The sequence below is a fragment of the Grampus griseus genome, assembly GCF_964374135.1.
Source record: "Grampus griseus genome assembly, chromosome: 21".
NCBI lineage: Eukaryota > Metazoa > Chordata > Mammalia > Artiodactyla > Delphinidae > Grampus > Grampus griseus.
Genome location: NC_139015.1, coordinates 32,200,348 through 32,217,915, shown reverse-complemented (window position 1 = coordinate 32,217,915; position 17,568 = coordinate 32,200,348). Strand labels below are relative to the sequence as shown.

Sequence of the window (17,568 nt, the reverse complement as noted above, 5' to 3'; positions counted from 1 at the left end):
ATCCCTTCACCAGGGAAACTCGGGTCATCCTCCTGTGTGTCTGGGGCCTGGACGGGCTCCCCAGGGCGTGGGCTGTTGGGATTAGTTCCTCCTTCTGGAAGACAGAAGGTTATCCTGGTAGCACTGTTTCCCCTCCCCCCTTTTTATGTTTTTTAAAATATTGTCAAAACCCTTTCTGAAATCCGTGGGAGTGAACAAAGCCAAATGTCTTGAGTGGTGTGTGAGGTTTGGGGGCCTCGGTGTCTTCAGCCACGTCCGTGGTCACTGTTCAGGGTGAACTTCCTGCCCTGGATAACGCAACTGTCAGCTTTACTAGGTTGTCGCCGCGGCCGCTTCCAGCTCAGCAAGCGTGCAGGCCTTTGTGGGTGCGGTTGCTGAAACCGTGTAACTGTGGATGGGGCTGAATCGGAGCGGGGCACCCCCTGGGACCAGAGAACTTAGAAGAAAAGAAAGCCTCAGTATCCGTTTAGTGTCACTTAGCTCTGCCTTTTAAAACCAGAGTAGAAATAGGCTCCTCCCCTGTTTCTGGTGACTCGTGATTTCTGATTGGCCTGAGAAGAGTTCACTGAAGTATGTGGATTACTCTAACTATTTGAATGCTCAGTAACTGACACCCAAAGAACCGGCCTTGGGAGCCATGGGCAGTACTGCCCGGTGCCCTCCTATTCCTACAACTGCATCTGGTGCCCCCCTGACCCTGACCTTCCCTCTGGCTCTCCTCTTGACCACCCTTGACTTTGGTGGTAAGAGCTCCCCTGCTCCCATTCAAGGCTGGCGCACTGTGGCCTCCTCTCGCCCTGCAGCGTCGTTGTGGGCGTCGGCGACACACATCTGGGCCCACGCGTGTGCAGGGGTCTTGCTCTGGGTATGAACGACTGGGGCGTGAGCTCGGTCTGACCTCGCCCTCCCTCCGCTGTTCTCCCCAGAATGGAACCACACCTCTGGCCATAGCCAAGCGCTTGGGCTACATTTCTGTAACAGACGTGCTCAAGGTTGTCACCGATGAAACCAGTGTCGCGGTACGTCTGCTCCTCCCCTGCACCCCTATCCCGGACACACACAGCCTGGCCGCAGGGCGCCCCTTGGGGTACCCCGGGAAAGGGAGCCTAGGTGTCCTAGGATTCCCGCGGGAAGCTCAGAGCCAAAAGAACTGGGGACGGGGCGCGGGGGGCGGGGCTCCTCCTTCATCAGGCGGGTCTTTACTGCCACCTAGCGGCCGGAGGAGTAGGGGCCGCCACCAGACCGGAGCGGGTAGCCCTGGATGGGACTGGGGGCAGGTACCAGGCGCCGGGAAGCTGGGGTTCCGTTCATCCCTCTGCGGTTCCTGCCAGACCCCAGAGACCCTCTTAGCTGTCATTTTCTTCATTTGGGACAAACATCCTTTGCCGTCTCCTTCCTGTCTCCACACTCATAACCAGGTAACTGCTGAATGGGTGAAAGGGCCCACTGCTGTGTTTGGGTTGAAGTCTTTGCTTTTTCTCCTTTTAGTTGGTCAGCGACAAGCACCGGATGAGCTTCCCCGAGACGGTGGATGAGATCCTGGACGTCTCTGAAGATGAAGGTACAGGCTGGGATCAACACCGCGTCCGGGTCAAGTCAGGCTGAAAGGGGTGCTCGGGGCTCTGAACACTCCGGTGGGGGGGGGCCCTGCTGTCGCCCCGGGGCACCTCACAGCATGCCCACCTCTGCCGACCTAGTCAGAGCTGGACAGAACCACGCTCTAAAGATGCTGTCCGTTATCCAAAAGACCCCTTTAATGTGATTTTAGAAGAAGGAAATCTACATCGCAGGGATTAAAATATAAAATCCCACAAAGTTTCCCAAATACATGTGTGTCTGCCTATATCATACAAGGACTGTGATTCAACTCAGTCAACTCTCAGAGCTGTAAGGAGCTGTCATAAAATTCCACTTGGTGTGTTCCTTGTGCTTTGAACAAAGCTTGTTTCATTTAAAATCTGGAAGAATTGCTTTTCATAAGCTGCTCTTCTAACCACCCTCTGGGTCGACAGTCAGTCATTATGAAATGACTGTAGTTTCAACTTCTGTGGCCACGGGTACTTATGGCACTTTTCCTGCCCCAGGCAAGCCTGTCTTCCCACTGAACTTGGAAGAGAAAGATCGTGATAAAAAAGGGTGGGGCTGGATCAGATTTCTCTCTGGCCCCTTGCATATCAGTAACCCAGGGGTCATGTAGTTTTGTCAGCTAGGCGATGAAAGCTCTCCTGTATCCCCTTTGATGATATGCCTCTTAATTTAACTGACTTCAATCCTATCCATCCTTAAACTTGGCTCTTCTTTGCTTTCCAGGAACTGCTCATATAACTATAATGGGTATGAAACACTTTCTGTTCCCTGTGGTCCATTCTCACAAGTGCATTTCACTCTAAGCAATCCAAGATCTCACTAATCCATCCCTGGTTTTCATAACAATCAGAGCTTGACTAAAACAGGAAATTTCCATCGTAAGATCCGTGCCCTGGCGGGCGGCTCCAACCTGTCCATGTCTGTGTCTGTGCCCATGCCACTGTGTCTGTGATCATAACTGCATGAGCTGCTGTGATTCCATCCTGTCGGCTCCAGATCACAACGCCAGGACACACACTGCTGAGGGGCAGTAAAGGACCCTGCAAGGTCCAGGGCTCCAACTCCAGTTCAAGGAGGCGAGAGAAACAAAGAGGCAGTCTGGTTTGCAGACAGACTTTGAACCTCCTGGTGATGCGCTTAGGAAATAATGAGGGTTCAGCCGCCATGGTTATTAAAGTTCCTAGAGCCTCTCAAAATGGATGGGTTTGGTTCCACAGTTGTTTATTCTTCTGTTGCGTGTGGTGTGGAAAAGAACAGAAGCACCTCTTTCTTTGGTGTCAGTGCACACGCCACAAGGGCTGTTTTGAAGTGGAACTTGTCAGGCAGAAAAAGTTCTTTTTTTTGATGGGACTGTTTTCTTCTCCAAAGCCTGGTGCAGACTAAGATATCAGGGGCTGGCTGCCCCGCTCCAGGTACCAGGGCTGGAGGAACAGGGTCAGGGCTGGTTGAAGACGTTGCTATGGTCCTCCTGGAGCATCTGAGACCTTCCCCCACTCCTCGGGGTGAGCGTTGAGAAGAGCAGCAGATTCCCTCTTTTCTTTTGAAAAAGAAAGAGGGAATCTCCGTCCTGTCACTCACTTAAACTTGTGCGGTTTCAGGGGAAGAACTTGTTGGCTTCAAGGCTGAGAAGCAGGATACCAGGGATATAGATGAAGAGAAAGAGCTGCTGGATTTTGTGCCGAAGCTGGACCAAGTGTAAGTAATGCTCACGCCGAGGCAGGTCAAGGTCCACCCCGGGGACTGAGTAGGAAGATTCCAGAGCTGGAAGGTTCCAGGAAGGCCGAGCCCGGACGGAGCGCTGGTCCAGCACCTTAGGATAAGCTAGCCCTGCACCAGGGGTGCCAGGCAGGCGCAGAGGTCTCTCCTACCGCAAGCCACCCTCTCGGGGGTCCCTGCCCCCCACTGTTCCTTCTCTCCTCGCTCAGTCTCCATACCCCTCCCCCTCTCACACACTCAGCTTCTCACCAGAAAAAATCCACCAAGGGAGATTGCCATTAGAAACCATTGCCAAAAAAGGGCGGGGGGGAGTGTCATCATGGGATTATATGAAATCGTGTGTGAAACTTTTGAAAATTGCAAAGCACTACAGAATTTTTAAAAGCTTTCATTCAATTAAAAGAATTTAAATAATAAAAAAAAGAAAGGAACTTTTGCCAAGCTGGCCTCAGAGGCTGGCCACGTCCCTCCATTGGCCTGTCCATTAGGGAAGACCCACGGAGGGTTTGTGTCTGCCTGTGTTTCTCATTCCTCCCTGAGATGCTGTGAGCTATTGCGACGTGGGTGCATCGCCACACCCGGGGACTTTGTGAATGAATCTAAAAGTGACAACTTTCTAGAAACACTGAGCCCTCGGTATTTTCTGAAAAGACAGGCGTGTGCCGGCTTGGTCCCAGGGCTTATACAAAATAGGGCAATGGACCAAGGAGAAGGAAAACTATGATTAGTATTTACTGAACTTCGTTTAGAAAGAAACTTGAGACTCGGACCCTGACCACGGAGAACCTACAGATATATTGGTAGAATCAAAACACACACCCAGTGGACAGATCGTGACGCAGAATAAGATGTAATGGCCAGGGCGAGGGTTCCCTCACCAAGGGGTCGAAGGCTGCAGAACAGGGGTGGTGCATGCAGGAAGACTTCCTGGAGGAGGCAGGTCCTTCACTCAGCCAGGACAGTCAGGCTCTGGGGACAGGCATGGGGGCAGAGGGAGGAGGCTGGTCAGTGTGTGAAGGCCAGGATGCACCACATGTGCCAGTGGGATTCAGGTGGTGGCGAGCGGTCGGATCGGATAGGTGATCCTGGGGCTACAGAAGTGTTTCACTAAGGCCTTCCGTGGAAGAGGGGGGCTACTCATAAGGATCATCCCTTGATGTCCCAACGTTCTCGGCACACAGGGTGGAATCCCCAGCCATCCCTCGGATTCCTTGCGTCACACCTGAGACAGTCCTGATCAGATCTGAAGAGCCAGAGCAGGTAAGAAGCATCCTTTCTCTTACTTCCCCTTGGCAGGGAGCAGGTCCCCTGGACAGTGATTGTTTTGAGACGACCTGCAGGACAATAGGAACTCATAGCTGAGAGCTGGCAGCGTTTACCAAGCCCCGCAGGTCCCAGATTCCACGTGTTCTTGGTAGCCCTTGTGCTGTCAGTGCTCTTATCCTAGCTGTTGATGATCTGGGTCTCCGAGAGCCGAAGGGCGTGTGGGACACCCTCACGCTGGTCTCAGTGGGGCTGAGAACTGACTCCAGAAGTTTTGGCTCCAAAGCCCATGTTCTCGGGGCCACAGCCCCTGAGCACACGCCTTATGCACCTGTTGGGGCCAAGGGTCCCGGCGCCAGAGAGGGAGCCTGAGGCTGCATTTGCACTCTGTGAAGCTGCGGGCGGCTCTGGAACTCTGAGCGTTTTTTCTTTCACGTCCATAAAAAAAGGGGACAGTTTCTGCCTCACCTTCCTCAAGGGATTACCGGGAGCTTAAAATACCAATACAGATGGAAAGAGGACGTCAAGGAGAGCTGTTCCCGGCGTGGGCTGTTACTCATTACAATACCCTATTTTGTGGCTTCCCTGGATGCCACCTGAATTTGTCTCCAAGATCGGTGGGATGGTTTAAAACAATGTAATTCCTCTTGGTTTAATTTTAGGCCATTTGGCACTTTGTCACCTGGGCAAAGGGGTTTTCTAGGGTAAAAAGAAAGCAGTGTGGTATTTGAAGGTTGGGACTGGCCACCCTGAGGCCCGATCACCGAGCCGGGCTTGTCCGTTTTCCAGCTGAGGCTGGTCTCTTCCCCTGCCACTGAAGGCACGCGCATCCCCTCGACCCGAAAGTGGAGCCAGAGGGAGGCGGCTGTGACGCCGTCCAATCCGCCGTTCCACCCTCGGGCACATCATAGTGGTGTGACGTTGGTGTCACACCCCGGGTGACATTTGGGAGACCCGGTCAAACGTGGCCCTGGGGCTGCAGTGGCACGTTCCCCGGGGGCCGCCGAAGACGACAGTGAGAAGGTCCGAGCGGACCCGGGTCTTGCTGTTCCCTGGCCAACCGTGCCCTGAGTCCTTGCCTAAGTCATGAACCCGAGGCATGAACCTGGGTCTCCTGGCGTCCCGCTGTGCCCCGTCTGGGGTGGGAGGATGTGGGAGGAGACGGTGCAGCTGGGGAGGGGCTCAGAGTGCAGGGAGGGTGACTACCGCAGGGCCCAGCTGTGTGGTGGGAGCCCTTCCAGATCAGCGCCTCCTACGCTGGGCCCCTTGGTTCACGGCTGAGCCTCCCCGACCTTGGCCGAGACCATCAGCCGTGGCCCGGGGGTGACAGGACAGCTGGCCTTTGTCCCCTCTGCAGGCGTCTAAGGAGTATGATGAAGACTCGCTGATCCCCAGCAGCCCGGCCACAGAGACCTCAGACAACATCAGCCCGGTGGCCAGCCCTGTGCACACAGGGTGAGTGGCCTGGGAGGGGCTGGCAGCTCTGGCCCTGCTCGCCCACCCAGGAGAAGCCAACACGGACCCGCTGTGCCCTAGGTTCCTGGTGAGCTTCATGGTGGACGCCCGCGGGGGCTCCATGCGGGGCAGCAGGCACAATGGCCTGAGGGTGGTGGTCCCGCCCCGGACGTGCGCAGCACCCACTCGCATCACCTGCCGCCTGGTGAAGCCCCAGAAGCTGCCCACGCCGCCCCCGCTGGCCGAGGAGGAGGGCCTGGCCAGCAGGGTCATCGCCCTGGGCCCCACGGGAGTCCAGTTCCTGAGGTGAGAGGTCACTCCCATGCCCCCGACCTGTCCCTGCTGCGCTGCGACCACGCAGCCCCAGCCCAGCCCGGGCAGAGGGGAGGCGAGCCTGCAGCCCGCACCTGTGTTCTCTGTGTCCTGACCGGTCAGAGCCAGGGGTCCATGTGTTCCTTCCACGGCCTGTTCTAGGTACACGTAGGAGTCTGTTCCCCAGGGGGAGCTTAACGCCCTCAGCGCCTGTGTGACACTAGAGGGGGGGATGAAGATGGCCACTTTCGGGGCCCCCAGGGTTTGATTATTTAAGCTCTGAAACGGTCTTCCTAGAAGGCGGCCCTGCAGCATGGCCCCCAAGGACAGGACTGATGGTTTCAGAGGCTCCCTCCTCACCTTTCCCGCAGCAGAAGGGCTTCTCCTTGGAGCTCTGCATCCCTCAGGCGCCACGGGCTCTGTGTTGGAACGGGTCTTGCCCAGGAGGCCCTGCCCTCCCATCTCCATCCACGGCCTGTCCCCGCTGCCAAGCTTTCATCCACCGATTGTAAAGCAGCTGTGAAACGCTTTCACGTTGACTTCCCCTTCACATGTAGTCCTCAAAGCCGTCCTGCCAAGGAAATGTCCTTTCACACACTGACACGGGAGGAAGCTGAGGCTCAGAGGGGTTGGGTCGCCCGTCTAGGACGTCAGGCGGGCCCTCGGGCTCAGGTCCAGGGGCAGCTTTATTCTGCTGAGCCTCGGCCGTGTGGCCATGGCAGGAGAGCCCCCTGTGAACTGAGGTTGGGGCCTGGTGGGTAGCTAGAGGGTCCGGGGGTGGGGGTTCTCTGGGACCTGAGGCGGGTCTGTCCGACTGTGAGGACCAGGCTGCAGACGGGACAGCCTCTTTCCAGGCAGGACCCGGCTACTCTTCCCTACTGAGCCCATGGCTGCCGCCCACACGGCACGCACACCTGCGTCCGGACCCCTCTCCACTGTCCCCTGTCCCCCCAGCCCTGTCATCGTGGAGGTCCCCCACTTTGCCTCCCAAGGCCGTGGGGACCGCGAGCTCGTGGTGCTGCGGAGTGAAAACGGCTCCGTGTGGAAGGAACACAAGAACCGCTACGGAGAAAGCTACCTGGATCAGATCCTCAATGGGATGGACGAAGGTGCGCGAGCCCCAGGGATCCGGAGCACGGCCCTCCTCCTGGAGGACGGGGTTTGGGGTTGCACTTTGGGGTGGGCTGTCGGGGTCTCCCGGAGTGTGGGACCCCCTGAGAGGCTAGACGTGGCCCAGCTCCGGCGCCCGGGCCCCTGCAGCCTGGTGTCCTGTGCAGGACCCCCTGGGCCAGGACCTTTCTCCTTCCAGGTGGCCCAGCCTCCTGCCCCTGCCGGGGCCTGGGGAGGGGGCGCCAGAGTGGGGATCAGGGGCCCTGGGAAGCCACCATGGTGATGGGCGGGCACGGGCCTGTGGTTGCAGAGCTGGGGAGCCTGGAGGAGCTGGAGAAGAAGAGGGTCTGCCGCATCGTTACCACCGACTTCCCCTTGTACTTCGTGATTATGTCAAGGCTCTACCAGGACTACGACACCATCGGCCCCGAGGGGGGCTCCCTGAAAAGCACGCTCGTCCCCCTGGTGCAGGCCACCTTCCCAGAAAATGCTGTCACCAAGAAAGTGAAGCTGGCCCTGCAGGTGACACAGCCTCTCCTTACCTGCTGGGGCCCCATCACCTGGACCGGGTTCAGGGATGGAAGGCGTCAGGGCGCTCAGAGATGACCCTCCTCCCCAGGACATCTCCACCCGTTGGTCTAGCGCCTGAAAAGTCCCATTAGAGCCCTGACCTTGAAGCTCAGAAGAAAGTTGTGTGGGTGAGATAGGGCAGACGCCCTGGTAACTTGCAGAAAACCCCAGATAACGTGTTAAACCACAGGCTTAGCGTGAGGGGAAGCCACTTGGCTTCCTGGAGAGGTGCCTGAAGCAGAGCAAGGCCCCCGGGAGTGGGGAGCAGCAAGGAGATGGGGACGGGGGCTCAGAGAGGAGAGCCGGGCTGGCCGTCAGCAGGAGCGGGACCCGCCCCCCGCCCCCTACCCCGGGAGCCTTCGCACCTGCCTGGACAGCCGCTCTCTTCCTCCGTCCATGAGCCCCTCTGCTGCTCCGGGGCTGAGTGTGCCCCCTCGGCACTTCACAGGCCCAGCCCGTACCCGATGAGCTGGTCACCAAACTCCTGGGCAACCAGGCCACGTTCAGCCCCATTGTCACCGTGGAGCCGAGGCGCCGCAAGTTCCACCGCCCCATCGGGCTTCGCGTCCCACTGCCGCCCTCCTGGACGGATAACCCTCGGGACAGCGGGGAGGGAGACACCACCAGCCTGCGGCTGCTCTGCAGCGTCATTGGTGAGCGGTGCCCCCGCCCCGCCCCGCCTTCTGGGCAGCAGCTCCTTCCACGACACCTGGGGAGACGGGAGGACACAGAGCTAGGGAGTGATGGGCTCCTCGGAGGGACGAGCAGCTGCGTCCGCGTAGAGCTGCCTTGTCCCCGAAGAGCCCTCTGACCCCGGAGGAGGGCTGCTGCGAGGGGAGGGGCGGAGGGGTAGGTGTGCTCTCGGGGCCACGGCCGGGTGTGCACGTCCCGCGTTGGCTTCTGGAGACGGTCCCCCAAGCCCTTTCTGCTGCTGTCACAGGAGGGACAGACCAGGCCCAGTGGGAAGACATCACGGGGACCACCAAGCTCATGTACGCCAACGAGTGCGCCACCTTCACCACCAACGTCTCTGCCAGGTGACACCCCGCCTGCCCGGCGCCATGGGTCCCCGGGCCCCGCGTGAGGGGGCAGCGCTGTCCCCATGGGTGGCCATGCTTAGGCCGTCACCTGCCCACCCCACCACCGGGGCTGTCAGAGAGGCCACCGCCCGGCTTACAGGCCATTGGATGGGGGAGACGCTCCCCCTCAGGCACTTAGGGACAGGCTCACGGCTGCCCTCTTTTCAGGTTCTGGCTGTCGGACTGCCCTCGGACGGCTGAAGCTGTGAACTTCGCCGCCCTCCTGTACAAGGAGCTCACCGCGGTGCCCTACATGGCCAAGTTTGTCATTTTCGCCAAGATGCACGACCCCCGAGAAGGGCGACTGCGCTGCTACTGCATGACGACAGATGACAGGGTGGACAAGACGCTGGAGCAGCACGAGAACTTCGTGGAGGTGGCCCGGAGCAGGGACATAGAGGTAGGGCCTGGCCCCCCTGGGCTCCCGCCTTGTGGCCCGGAGCAGGGACACAGAGGTAGGGCCTGGCCCCCCTGGGCTCCTGTCTCGTGGCCCGGAGCAGGGACACAGAGGTAGGGGCCTGGCCCCCCTGGGCTCCCGTCTTGTGGCCCAGAGCAGGGACACAGAGGTAGGGGCCTGGCCCCCCTGGGCTCCTGTCTCGTGGCCCGGAGCAGGGACACAGAGGTAGGGCCTGGCCCCCCTGGGCTCCCGTCTTGTGGCGCGGAGCAGGGACACAGAGGTAGGGCCTGGCCCCCCTGGGCTCCTGTCTCGTGGCCCGGAGCAGGGACATAGAGGTAGGGCCTGGCCCCCCTGGGCTCCCGTCTCGTGGCCCGGAGCAGGGACACAGAGGTAGGGCCTGGCCCCCCTGGGCTCCCGTCTTGTGGCGCGGAGCAGGGACACAGAGGTAGGGCCTGGCCCCCCTGGGCTCCTGTCTCGTGGCCCGGAGCAGGGACATAGAGGTAGGGCCTGGCCCCCCTGGGCTCCCGTCTCGTGGCCCGGAGCAGGGACACAGAGGTAGGGCCTGGCCCCCCTGGGCTCCCGTCTTGTGGCCCGGAGCAGGGACACAGAGGTAGGGGCCTGGCCCCCCTGGGCTCCCGTCTTGTGGCCCGGAGCAGGGACATAGAGGTAGGGCCTGGCCCCCCTGGGCTCCTGTCTCGTGGCCCGGAGCAGGGACACAGAGGTAGGGCCTGGCCCCCCTGGGCTCCCGTCTCGTGGCCCGGAGCAGGGACATAGAGGTAGGGCCTGGCCCCCCTGGGCTCCCGCCTTGTGGCGCGGAGCAGGGACACAGAGGTAGGGCCTGGCCCCCCTGGGCTCCCGTCTCGTGGCCCGGAGCAGGGACATAGAGGTAGGGCCTGGCCCCCCTGGGCTCCCGTCTCGTGGCCCGGAGCAGGGACATAGAGGTAGGGCCTGGCCCCCCTGGGCTCCTGCCTCGTGGCCCGGAGCAGGGACACAGAGGTAGGGGCCTGGGCCCCCTGGGCTCCCGCCTCGAGGGCAGCCGGCGCCTTTGGGACCCAGGGCTATCAGGAGGGCGGCCTCTGTAGAGGGGCTCCTGAGCCATGTCCCTTTAAGAAGCATCAGCGGGAAGCTTCCCCAGAGCCGAGGGACACCATGTGGGTCAAGGAGAGAGCAGGCTGTCAGCCCAGTGATTTGTGGTGCTAGGAGCTGACATTTATTAAAGTTCTTACACCCCAGGTACTTTTAAAAGTGCTTGAGTGGGACTTCCCTGGCCATCCCCTGGTTAAGACTCCGCACTTCCACTGCAGGGGTCACGGGTTCAATCCCTGGTCAGGGAACTAAGATCCTGCGTGCCGCACCGTGTGGCCCCAAAGCAAAAAGTGCTTGAGTGGCGTCATCTCCCCTGATTCTCATAACTGTGTGTCCTTTTGTTATCCCCCGTTTACAGATGAGGAAACCGAGACTGAGGGAGGTTAAGCAACTTGCCCAAGGTCACACAGCTAAGTAAATGGCAGAGAAAGGATTTGTCCCAGGAGTCTGACCACAGAGCCCACTTTCCCTGCCACGCCAGGGGTTTTGCAGCACCCAGATGAGGAAGCAGGGGAGGGGCTGGGCAGATGGGGGAGCAGTAAAGAACGGGGACTAGGTTTGAACCTGTTACCCATCCCAGGGTCCTCACTCAGGTTAAGATGTGTGACAAAGCAGGACCTTTCTGAAGATCTGGCCTCAGAGGCTGTGCTGAGCCTTCTGGGGGCTCGGAGGGCCCGGAAGAAGGACCACAGGGCTGGGACCTGCCTCTAATGCTGTTTTGGGCACTAACCAGTCTCCTTGGGCCTCAGTTTCCTCCACTGTCAAATGGGTTCACGATAACGTCTCAGTTGAAAGCATTATATACACAGTAGGGACCATTATATCATGGGTGAGATTAAACCACAACGTGGTCCTCCTGGCACTCGTATAAAGTAAACATGGTTGGATGGTGTTAAAAGAGATCAATGTGTTTCGGAAGCCATATTGTGATTTCCTGGTGGAATTCTAGAGTATTCTGACAGCAACGCTGACCAACCATGCAGGGACACATGAAGAGTCCTGCTTACTATAAACTCCTCTGAAGGAAGGAAGCATCCACCATAACCTTTCCGAAACAGCCAGTGGGGCCTCCCAGAGCACGGCCCCTGGGGGGTCGTGGGGAAGCAGAGACGGGAGCGGACAGGCGGGCCCGGGCATCTGGGCATTGCTCCTGACCAGCTGCGTTTGCTTTCCCTTTCCTGCAGGTTTTGGAAGGAATGCCCCTCTTCGCAGAGCTCTCCGGGAACCTGGTGCCCATCAAGAAGGCCGCGCAGCAGCGGAGTTTCCTCTTCCAGTCTTTCCGGGAGAGCCGGTTGGCCATTCCTGTCAAGGTGCGGCCTCCTCTCGCCCACCCCTCGCCCGGGTCTAGAAGTCCGGGAGGTGGAGAGCTCTGAGCCAGCTGGGCTGGTGGCCAGTGGGGCGGCCCCTGACTCTCCCTTTTGTGTGACCGAGTCTAGGTGAGGGACAGCAGTCGAGATCCAGCAGGGTCCTTGTCATTCCTGCGCAAGGCGATGAAGTACGAGGACACGCAGCACATCCTCTGCCACCTAAACATCACCATGCCACCCTGCACCAAGGTGAGCGCCCTGCCGGGACTGTCAGCCGAACCGGTGGAGAAAGGCCCTGGGCTCTCCCCCGACACGGGCTGTGGCCCAGCCCTTCCCGCAAAGCTCGGGAACAAACGTCAGTGTGTGAGGGCGACGCGCGTGTTCACACCGAGGCCCCGAGCTCCCCAGGACGCCCCTTCCAGGACGTTGGAAGGCGAGGCCTGACAACCGGGTGGCCGGTGGCTCAAGGTGTCCCAGCCACGTCAGGGCTCTTTTGGAGCCTCTTTTTCCTCTACTTACTTGTCTTGCCCAGGCCCTCAGAGAAGGGAAGCCTGGTGTCTCAGCCCTGCGCTCGCCCAGGGCTCTGAGCTCAGCAGAGGTGTGGGCACCAAGCGTCACTGGTGCCTGGGAGCAGCTGAGTCTCCGCTGCGCTGGAGGGAGGGTCTCTCTTGCTGGTGTCGTCCTGTCATTTTCATCATCAGCCTTTCATGCCGAACTAGACAAACAAGGTCACATCCAGATATCTGAGGCTCGTTTTCTCCTTTCTGTCTGAGGACTAGGGAGAACCGACTTCCCTTTCACAGGCGGGTTTCCCACAGCCTTGAACAAGCATCCCGGTGCTTTGCCACAGCGTGCGAAGGCTTGGGCATCAAAAACCGGTCTTTTGAGCAGAAAGGAATCCAAAAAGAAAAACTTTTTTAAAAATTCAAACTCCAGCTCCACCCACTTACTGGCTGAGTTACCTTGGGCGGGTTAGTCTGCCCTCTGGGTCTCAGTTTCCTCCTCCCCGGTGAGATGGGAGGAATGATGGTACCTACCTCATAGGGAGTTGTGTCCATCAAGCAGGGCCTGGCACGTGATGAGGGCCGTGTGAGCTTATCCTTAATGATAATAATAATAAAGTACGTTAAGACTCCCTCTCGCCCCCCCTCTGCCCACACTTCTACCCTGTGTGTCGAGGCTCCAGGCAGTGCAGCTGCCCATCGCCTGCCAGGCCAGGCGTCCTCCCCGCCTGCACCCACAGCGCTCTTTCCTGGTCTCTCTCTGGCAGGGCAGTGGAGCCGATGACCGGAGGAGGACCCTGACGCCACTGGCCCTGAGATACAGCATCCTCAGCGAGTCCACATTGGGTACCAACCTCTCTGTGACTCTCTGTGCTCACTCCCTTCCCGGGGGCGGTGAGGGAGGCAGCGTCCCCTCACCCCGACGGGAGCTCCGAGCTGACACCATTGGCTCAGCCCTTGGCTGGGGTCTCCACTGACCCTCGCAGGCCCAGCCAGCAATCGGGTGGACATGGAGCGGGCCCCGAGCCCCTCTGAGGTCCCTCGCCCACGCCTGTCGGCTCTGTGTCCCGCCAAGGCTACTAAATGGAACGCGATGCTTCCCCCCAGGTGTCCTCAGCGGCGCAGACCGGGCTGACATGAAGATGGCTATTATATCAGAGCACCTGGGCCTCAGCTGGGCCGGTGAGTGGGGCAATTGGGGCAGAAGAGCACTTTGCCTGTCTACACCTACCTCTGCACCTCCTCTCCGCTAAAGGGCAGCTGGTGAAGGCGTTTCTAAACCTCTTCCCTCCACCGGTGTGCCCCTGATCTGGGATTGTCGCCATGGTTTACCAACAGAGGGGGGCTCCCTCCCTCCCCCACTTCTATCTGGTTTTCCTTTTTAGAAACTCAACTGCAGACGTTACAGGAGACCTTAGCATGGATCCAGGCTGCCCATTTTACAGATGGGGAGGCTGAGACCTAGCTAACTGGGGGGACTTCAGTTGTGCAGTGAGTTAGTGACAGAGCCCTGCAAAGCCAGCAAACCGAGAACACACACAAGCAAACAAAAAACGCGCGTCCCGCCTGCCTGCCACCGCCCCGGCCCCGCACATGCGCGTCCCGCCTGCCTGCCCACCGCCCCGGCCCCGTACATGCGCGTCCCGCCTGCCTGCCCACCGCCCCGGCCCTGTACATGCGCGTCCCGCCTGCCTGCCACCGCCCCGGCCCCGTACATGCGCGTCCCGCCTGCCTGCCCACTGCCCCGGCCCCGTACATGCGCGTCCCGCCTGCCTGCCACCGCCCCGGCCCCGCACACGCCGCCGGCCCCACAGGCTGGCGTGGCTGAGGGAAGGGAGGGAAGAAGATCAAGTCAGGACGTTTTTCATTTGTCATCTCTGGCCGTGGCTGAAGTCATACACGAGCCCCGTCCACCATGAGGGGAGACCTGACTCAGCTGAGGCGGTGACAGCTCAGGCTGCGTCCTACTCAGTCGCAGGCCCTGTGACTTAATCCCCACTTTCCTGTGAGATTTTGGATGAACAGGCCCCCTTCACTCAGCCACCTGCAGAGAGGGCTTCAGACAAGCTCGGAAACCTTAGCAGTAACTTCCTGGAAGGCGGCGTGGCGGAGCTCACAGTAGAAGTTGAGACTGCTCCTCCTTTAAGCCCGAAAAGCACATCTGCTGCTGCTTCTTGGTTTTGTGTGTGTTTGTGTGTGTGGCTTGTATGTGGTGTGTGTGAGAGATGTGGTATGTGTGGTGTGTATGTGTGTGGCTTGTGTGTTGTGTGTGGGTGTGCATATGTGATGCATGTGGTGTGTGTGAGTGTGTGTATGTGTGGTGTGTGTGTGGTGTGTGTGAGTGTGTGTATGTGTGGTGTGTGTGAGTGTGTGTGTGGTGTGTGTGTGTGAGTGTGTGTATGTGTGTGTGTGGGGGGGGTGTGGAGGGGGTACATACATATGCTGATTCTCACCATCAGTTTCCCCTCTGGTCTTCCTCATCCTTGAAATGAGACTCCGATGCTGTTCTCTCATCTAAAGCACCTGAGAGAAATAACAATAAAAATCACGGGAGGGGAAGAGCTAGCATTCTGTATTGCCTTGCATTTAGATGGGAAATTGTATTTTCATTTTAAATGTGAATAACGCCTTTCCGGGAAGAAACGTAAACACAGTAATGCATTTCCATTATAACTGCTTCTCCCGGGAAAGGCAGTGGCATGCAGCGCAGACCACAGCACCGAGGGAGTCAGTGGGTCCGTCCCTCTCCCGCTGTGGCCCCAGCCTGTCCTGTGACCTTGGATAAGTGGCTCAGTCTCATTCATTCAATACCTATTTACTCTCCTGGGCACATGCCTCCTCCTGGCTCGTTCCCGGGGGATACAACAGTGTAAGTGTCAGCATTTCACCAGGTATTCCTTGGGAAGAAGGAATACCGAATCCAGAGGGAGACTGCTCTTTATCTCCTGGTCCCTGCCGGGCGCCCCACTCCACGCGCGGGCTCGGGGGCCGGGGCTGGGCTCTGGCTGGGCTCACACCCGGTCTTGGTTCTTTGTGCGCAGAGCTGGCCCGCGAGCTGCAGTTCAGCGTGGATGACATCAACAGGATCCGCGTGGAGAACCCCAACTCCTTGCTGGAGCAGAGCGTGGCCTTGTTGAACCTCTGGGTCATCCGTGAAGGCCAAGATGCAAAGAGTCAGTACCGATGGGCTGGGGAGCCTTCTCTCCCCAAAGCCTGTGCCAGGACCTCTTCTCACCAAGTAGTTCTCCCTCCAAATTCCCTGGGTGGTGTTGGCCTTTGGAACCAATCTCTTCTGCACACTCTGTCTCACACATACATACACGCACAGTCACGCACACATGCACCCCTCAGGATCCCTGGTCTTCTGGGCAAGGCTGCCGGGAGGGGATTTTGGAGAATCTTGGCCGTGATCTCTTCCCATCCTCAGAATGAGTTCACAGCGCACCAGGACCCCTAGAAGACAGACAGCATCTGTGTAGGGTGTGTGCCTTCCGGTTGAATTTCTCAAACAAATGAGGATTGTCCCCTCGGGACAGAGCCCAGTGAGGAGTCACCCCTTGGATGGAGTTCTTCTTCCAGGATTTTCTCCAACGGGGGAGGGAAGATTTGTCTCACTCTTTTCAGCCCCTCCTCCACCCCATTCCCGCATACAAAGCGCTAAGAGGAAATTGAGTGTTTACGTTTGCATGGCAAATCAGCTGGCAAGGACCAAGGATTTCCAGAAGACAGAATCCAATCATTCTCACTCATCTTCTTGTAGTATTCCTCTTAGTTTACAAAAAAACACTTCCCATGCCTTGAAATTCGCCGCTGTTAGGGTCTGGAAAAGATCGGTTAAAGGATAACAAAACACAGGTCTACCTCACTTTACGGCGCTTCGCAGATACTGTGTTTTTTTCCCAATCAAATTCAGCAGGTCTGTTCCAACAGCATTTGCTCACTTCGTGTCTGTCACATTTGGGTAATTCTCTCAGTATTTCAAAACTTCTCATTATGATTGCGTTTGTTACGCTGATCTGTTATCAGTGATCCTTATGTGACTATTAAGACTCACTGAAGGCTCAGAGGACAGTTAGCGTTTTTTAGCCATAAAATATTTTAAAGGTATGGTAGATGCCTTGTCTTTCTAGACAGAATGCTACTGCACACTTAATAGACTAGAGTGTAGTGTAAGCATAACTTTTATATGCACTGGGAAAACAACAACATTCGTGTTCTCGCTTTACCGCGATTTTGGCTTTATTGCGTGGGCCGGACGGGAACCGCAGTGTCCCCAGATCTGCCGTCTTCTCCAAAGAGGTAGTTTGCTTTGACTTCGACAAAAGCGGGGGCCTGCAATCCCCCTCCTCGCAGTCTTCCCCCCACCCCACCAGAGTTCAGAGCCGGGCGTCCCGCGCGCCCTGCGATGGGTAGCGGTCCCCCCAGCGCCCTCCTTCCTCCCCTCTGCCCGCAGTGGAGAACCTGTACGCGGCCCTGCGGCACATCGACCGCGGCGAGATCGTGAACATGCTGGAGGGCTCGGGCAGGCAGGGCCGCAACCTGAAGCCCGACCGCCGGCCCACGGACCGGGACTACTCGTCGTCCCCCTCCCAGATGAATGGTGAGTGTCTCCTGGACGAAGGGGCCGAGCCGCCGCCTCCTGACCCTCCCTGGAACCTTCTCTCCCGGTGACCGGAGGTCAGTCTCTCTCTGGACGGGCGGTGGTGAACGCAGAGGTGGTGGGGGGCGCCCGGGGCCCGGGCAGGACGGGAGGAGCCGAGGCCCCGCTCAACGCCCCGCGTGCCGCACGCCCCCCAGCTCTGCGCATGCGCGCACCCATCGACCCAGTCGGTGGGGAGACGCAAGGGCGCTAGGTTCTGGCGCAGGTCCCATGGGGACCAGCCAGGGGGCGTCCTGAAGCCCTATTGCCGCCCCTTCTCTGAGACTAAGCGGGATCTTTTCTTCAGCCCGGTCTCTGCTTTTCTCTCCCTTTTTTCTCGCCCCGTCTCTTTCCCCTGACTCGTTTTGATGTGGTTCGTTATGCCAAGAAGCCCCCATGTGACCGGGCCCCGGGGGGTCCTGACCTTTGCCCCCAGCACCCACCCCTGCGGCCTTTGAGGACACCTTCCTTTTAGCAGGGGAAGCGGCCAAGTGAGGAGCAGGGCCGGGACCCCCACTGCCCCTCCATCTCTGTCGCTGACCAG

At 58.7% G+C, this 17,568-nt stretch overlaps 1 protein-coding gene across 8 annotated transcripts in view; it reads left to right on the top strand.

Moving 5' to 3' along the window:
- ANK1 (ankyrin 1) overlaps nucleotides 1-17,568 on the top strand; it is a 98,774-nt gene that overhangs the window by 50,560 nt on the left and 30,646 nt on the right. For 6 of the 8 annotated variants that reach the window (XR_014298394.1, XM_082680172.1, XM_082680173.1 and 3 more), the window contains 18 exons: nucleotides 927-1,019; nucleotides 1,489-1,561; nucleotides 2,311-2,334; nucleotides 3,186-3,282; nucleotides 4,485-4,563; nucleotides 5,924-6,021; nucleotides 6,103-6,327; nucleotides 7,288-7,442; nucleotides 7,754-7,965; nucleotides 8,462-8,666; nucleotides 8,954-9,050; nucleotides 9,261-9,492; nucleotides 11,760-11,885; nucleotides 12,012-12,131; nucleotides 13,153-13,231; nucleotides 13,493-13,567; nucleotides 15,427-15,558; nucleotides 16,839-16,985. Coding sequence is in view for 7 of the 8 variants with exons in the window: in XM_082680172.1 (XP_082536298.1) it covers nucleotides 927-1,019; nucleotides 1,489-1,561; nucleotides 2,311-2,334; nucleotides 3,186-3,282; nucleotides 4,485-4,563; nucleotides 5,924-6,021; nucleotides 6,103-6,327; nucleotides 7,288-7,442; nucleotides 7,754-7,965; nucleotides 8,462-8,666; nucleotides 8,954-9,050; nucleotides 9,261-9,492; nucleotides 11,760-11,885; nucleotides 12,012-12,131; nucleotides 13,153-13,231; nucleotides 13,493-13,567; nucleotides 15,427-15,558; nucleotides 16,839-16,985 (2,269 nt within the window). In the remaining variant the exon portion in view is untranslated. The remainder of the gene's footprint in view (nucleotides 1-926; nucleotides 1,020-1,488; nucleotides 1,562-2,310; nucleotides 2,335-3,185; nucleotides 3,283-4,484; nucleotides 4,564-5,923; nucleotides 6,022-6,102; nucleotides 6,328-7,287; nucleotides 7,443-7,753; nucleotides 7,966-8,461; nucleotides 8,667-8,953; nucleotides 9,051-9,260; nucleotides 9,493-11,759; nucleotides 11,886-12,011; nucleotides 12,132-13,152; nucleotides 13,232-13,492; nucleotides 13,568-15,426; nucleotides 15,559-16,838; nucleotides 16,986-17,568) is intronic. The other 2 variants (XM_082680171.1, XM_082680169.1) reach the window with 1 other exon arrangement.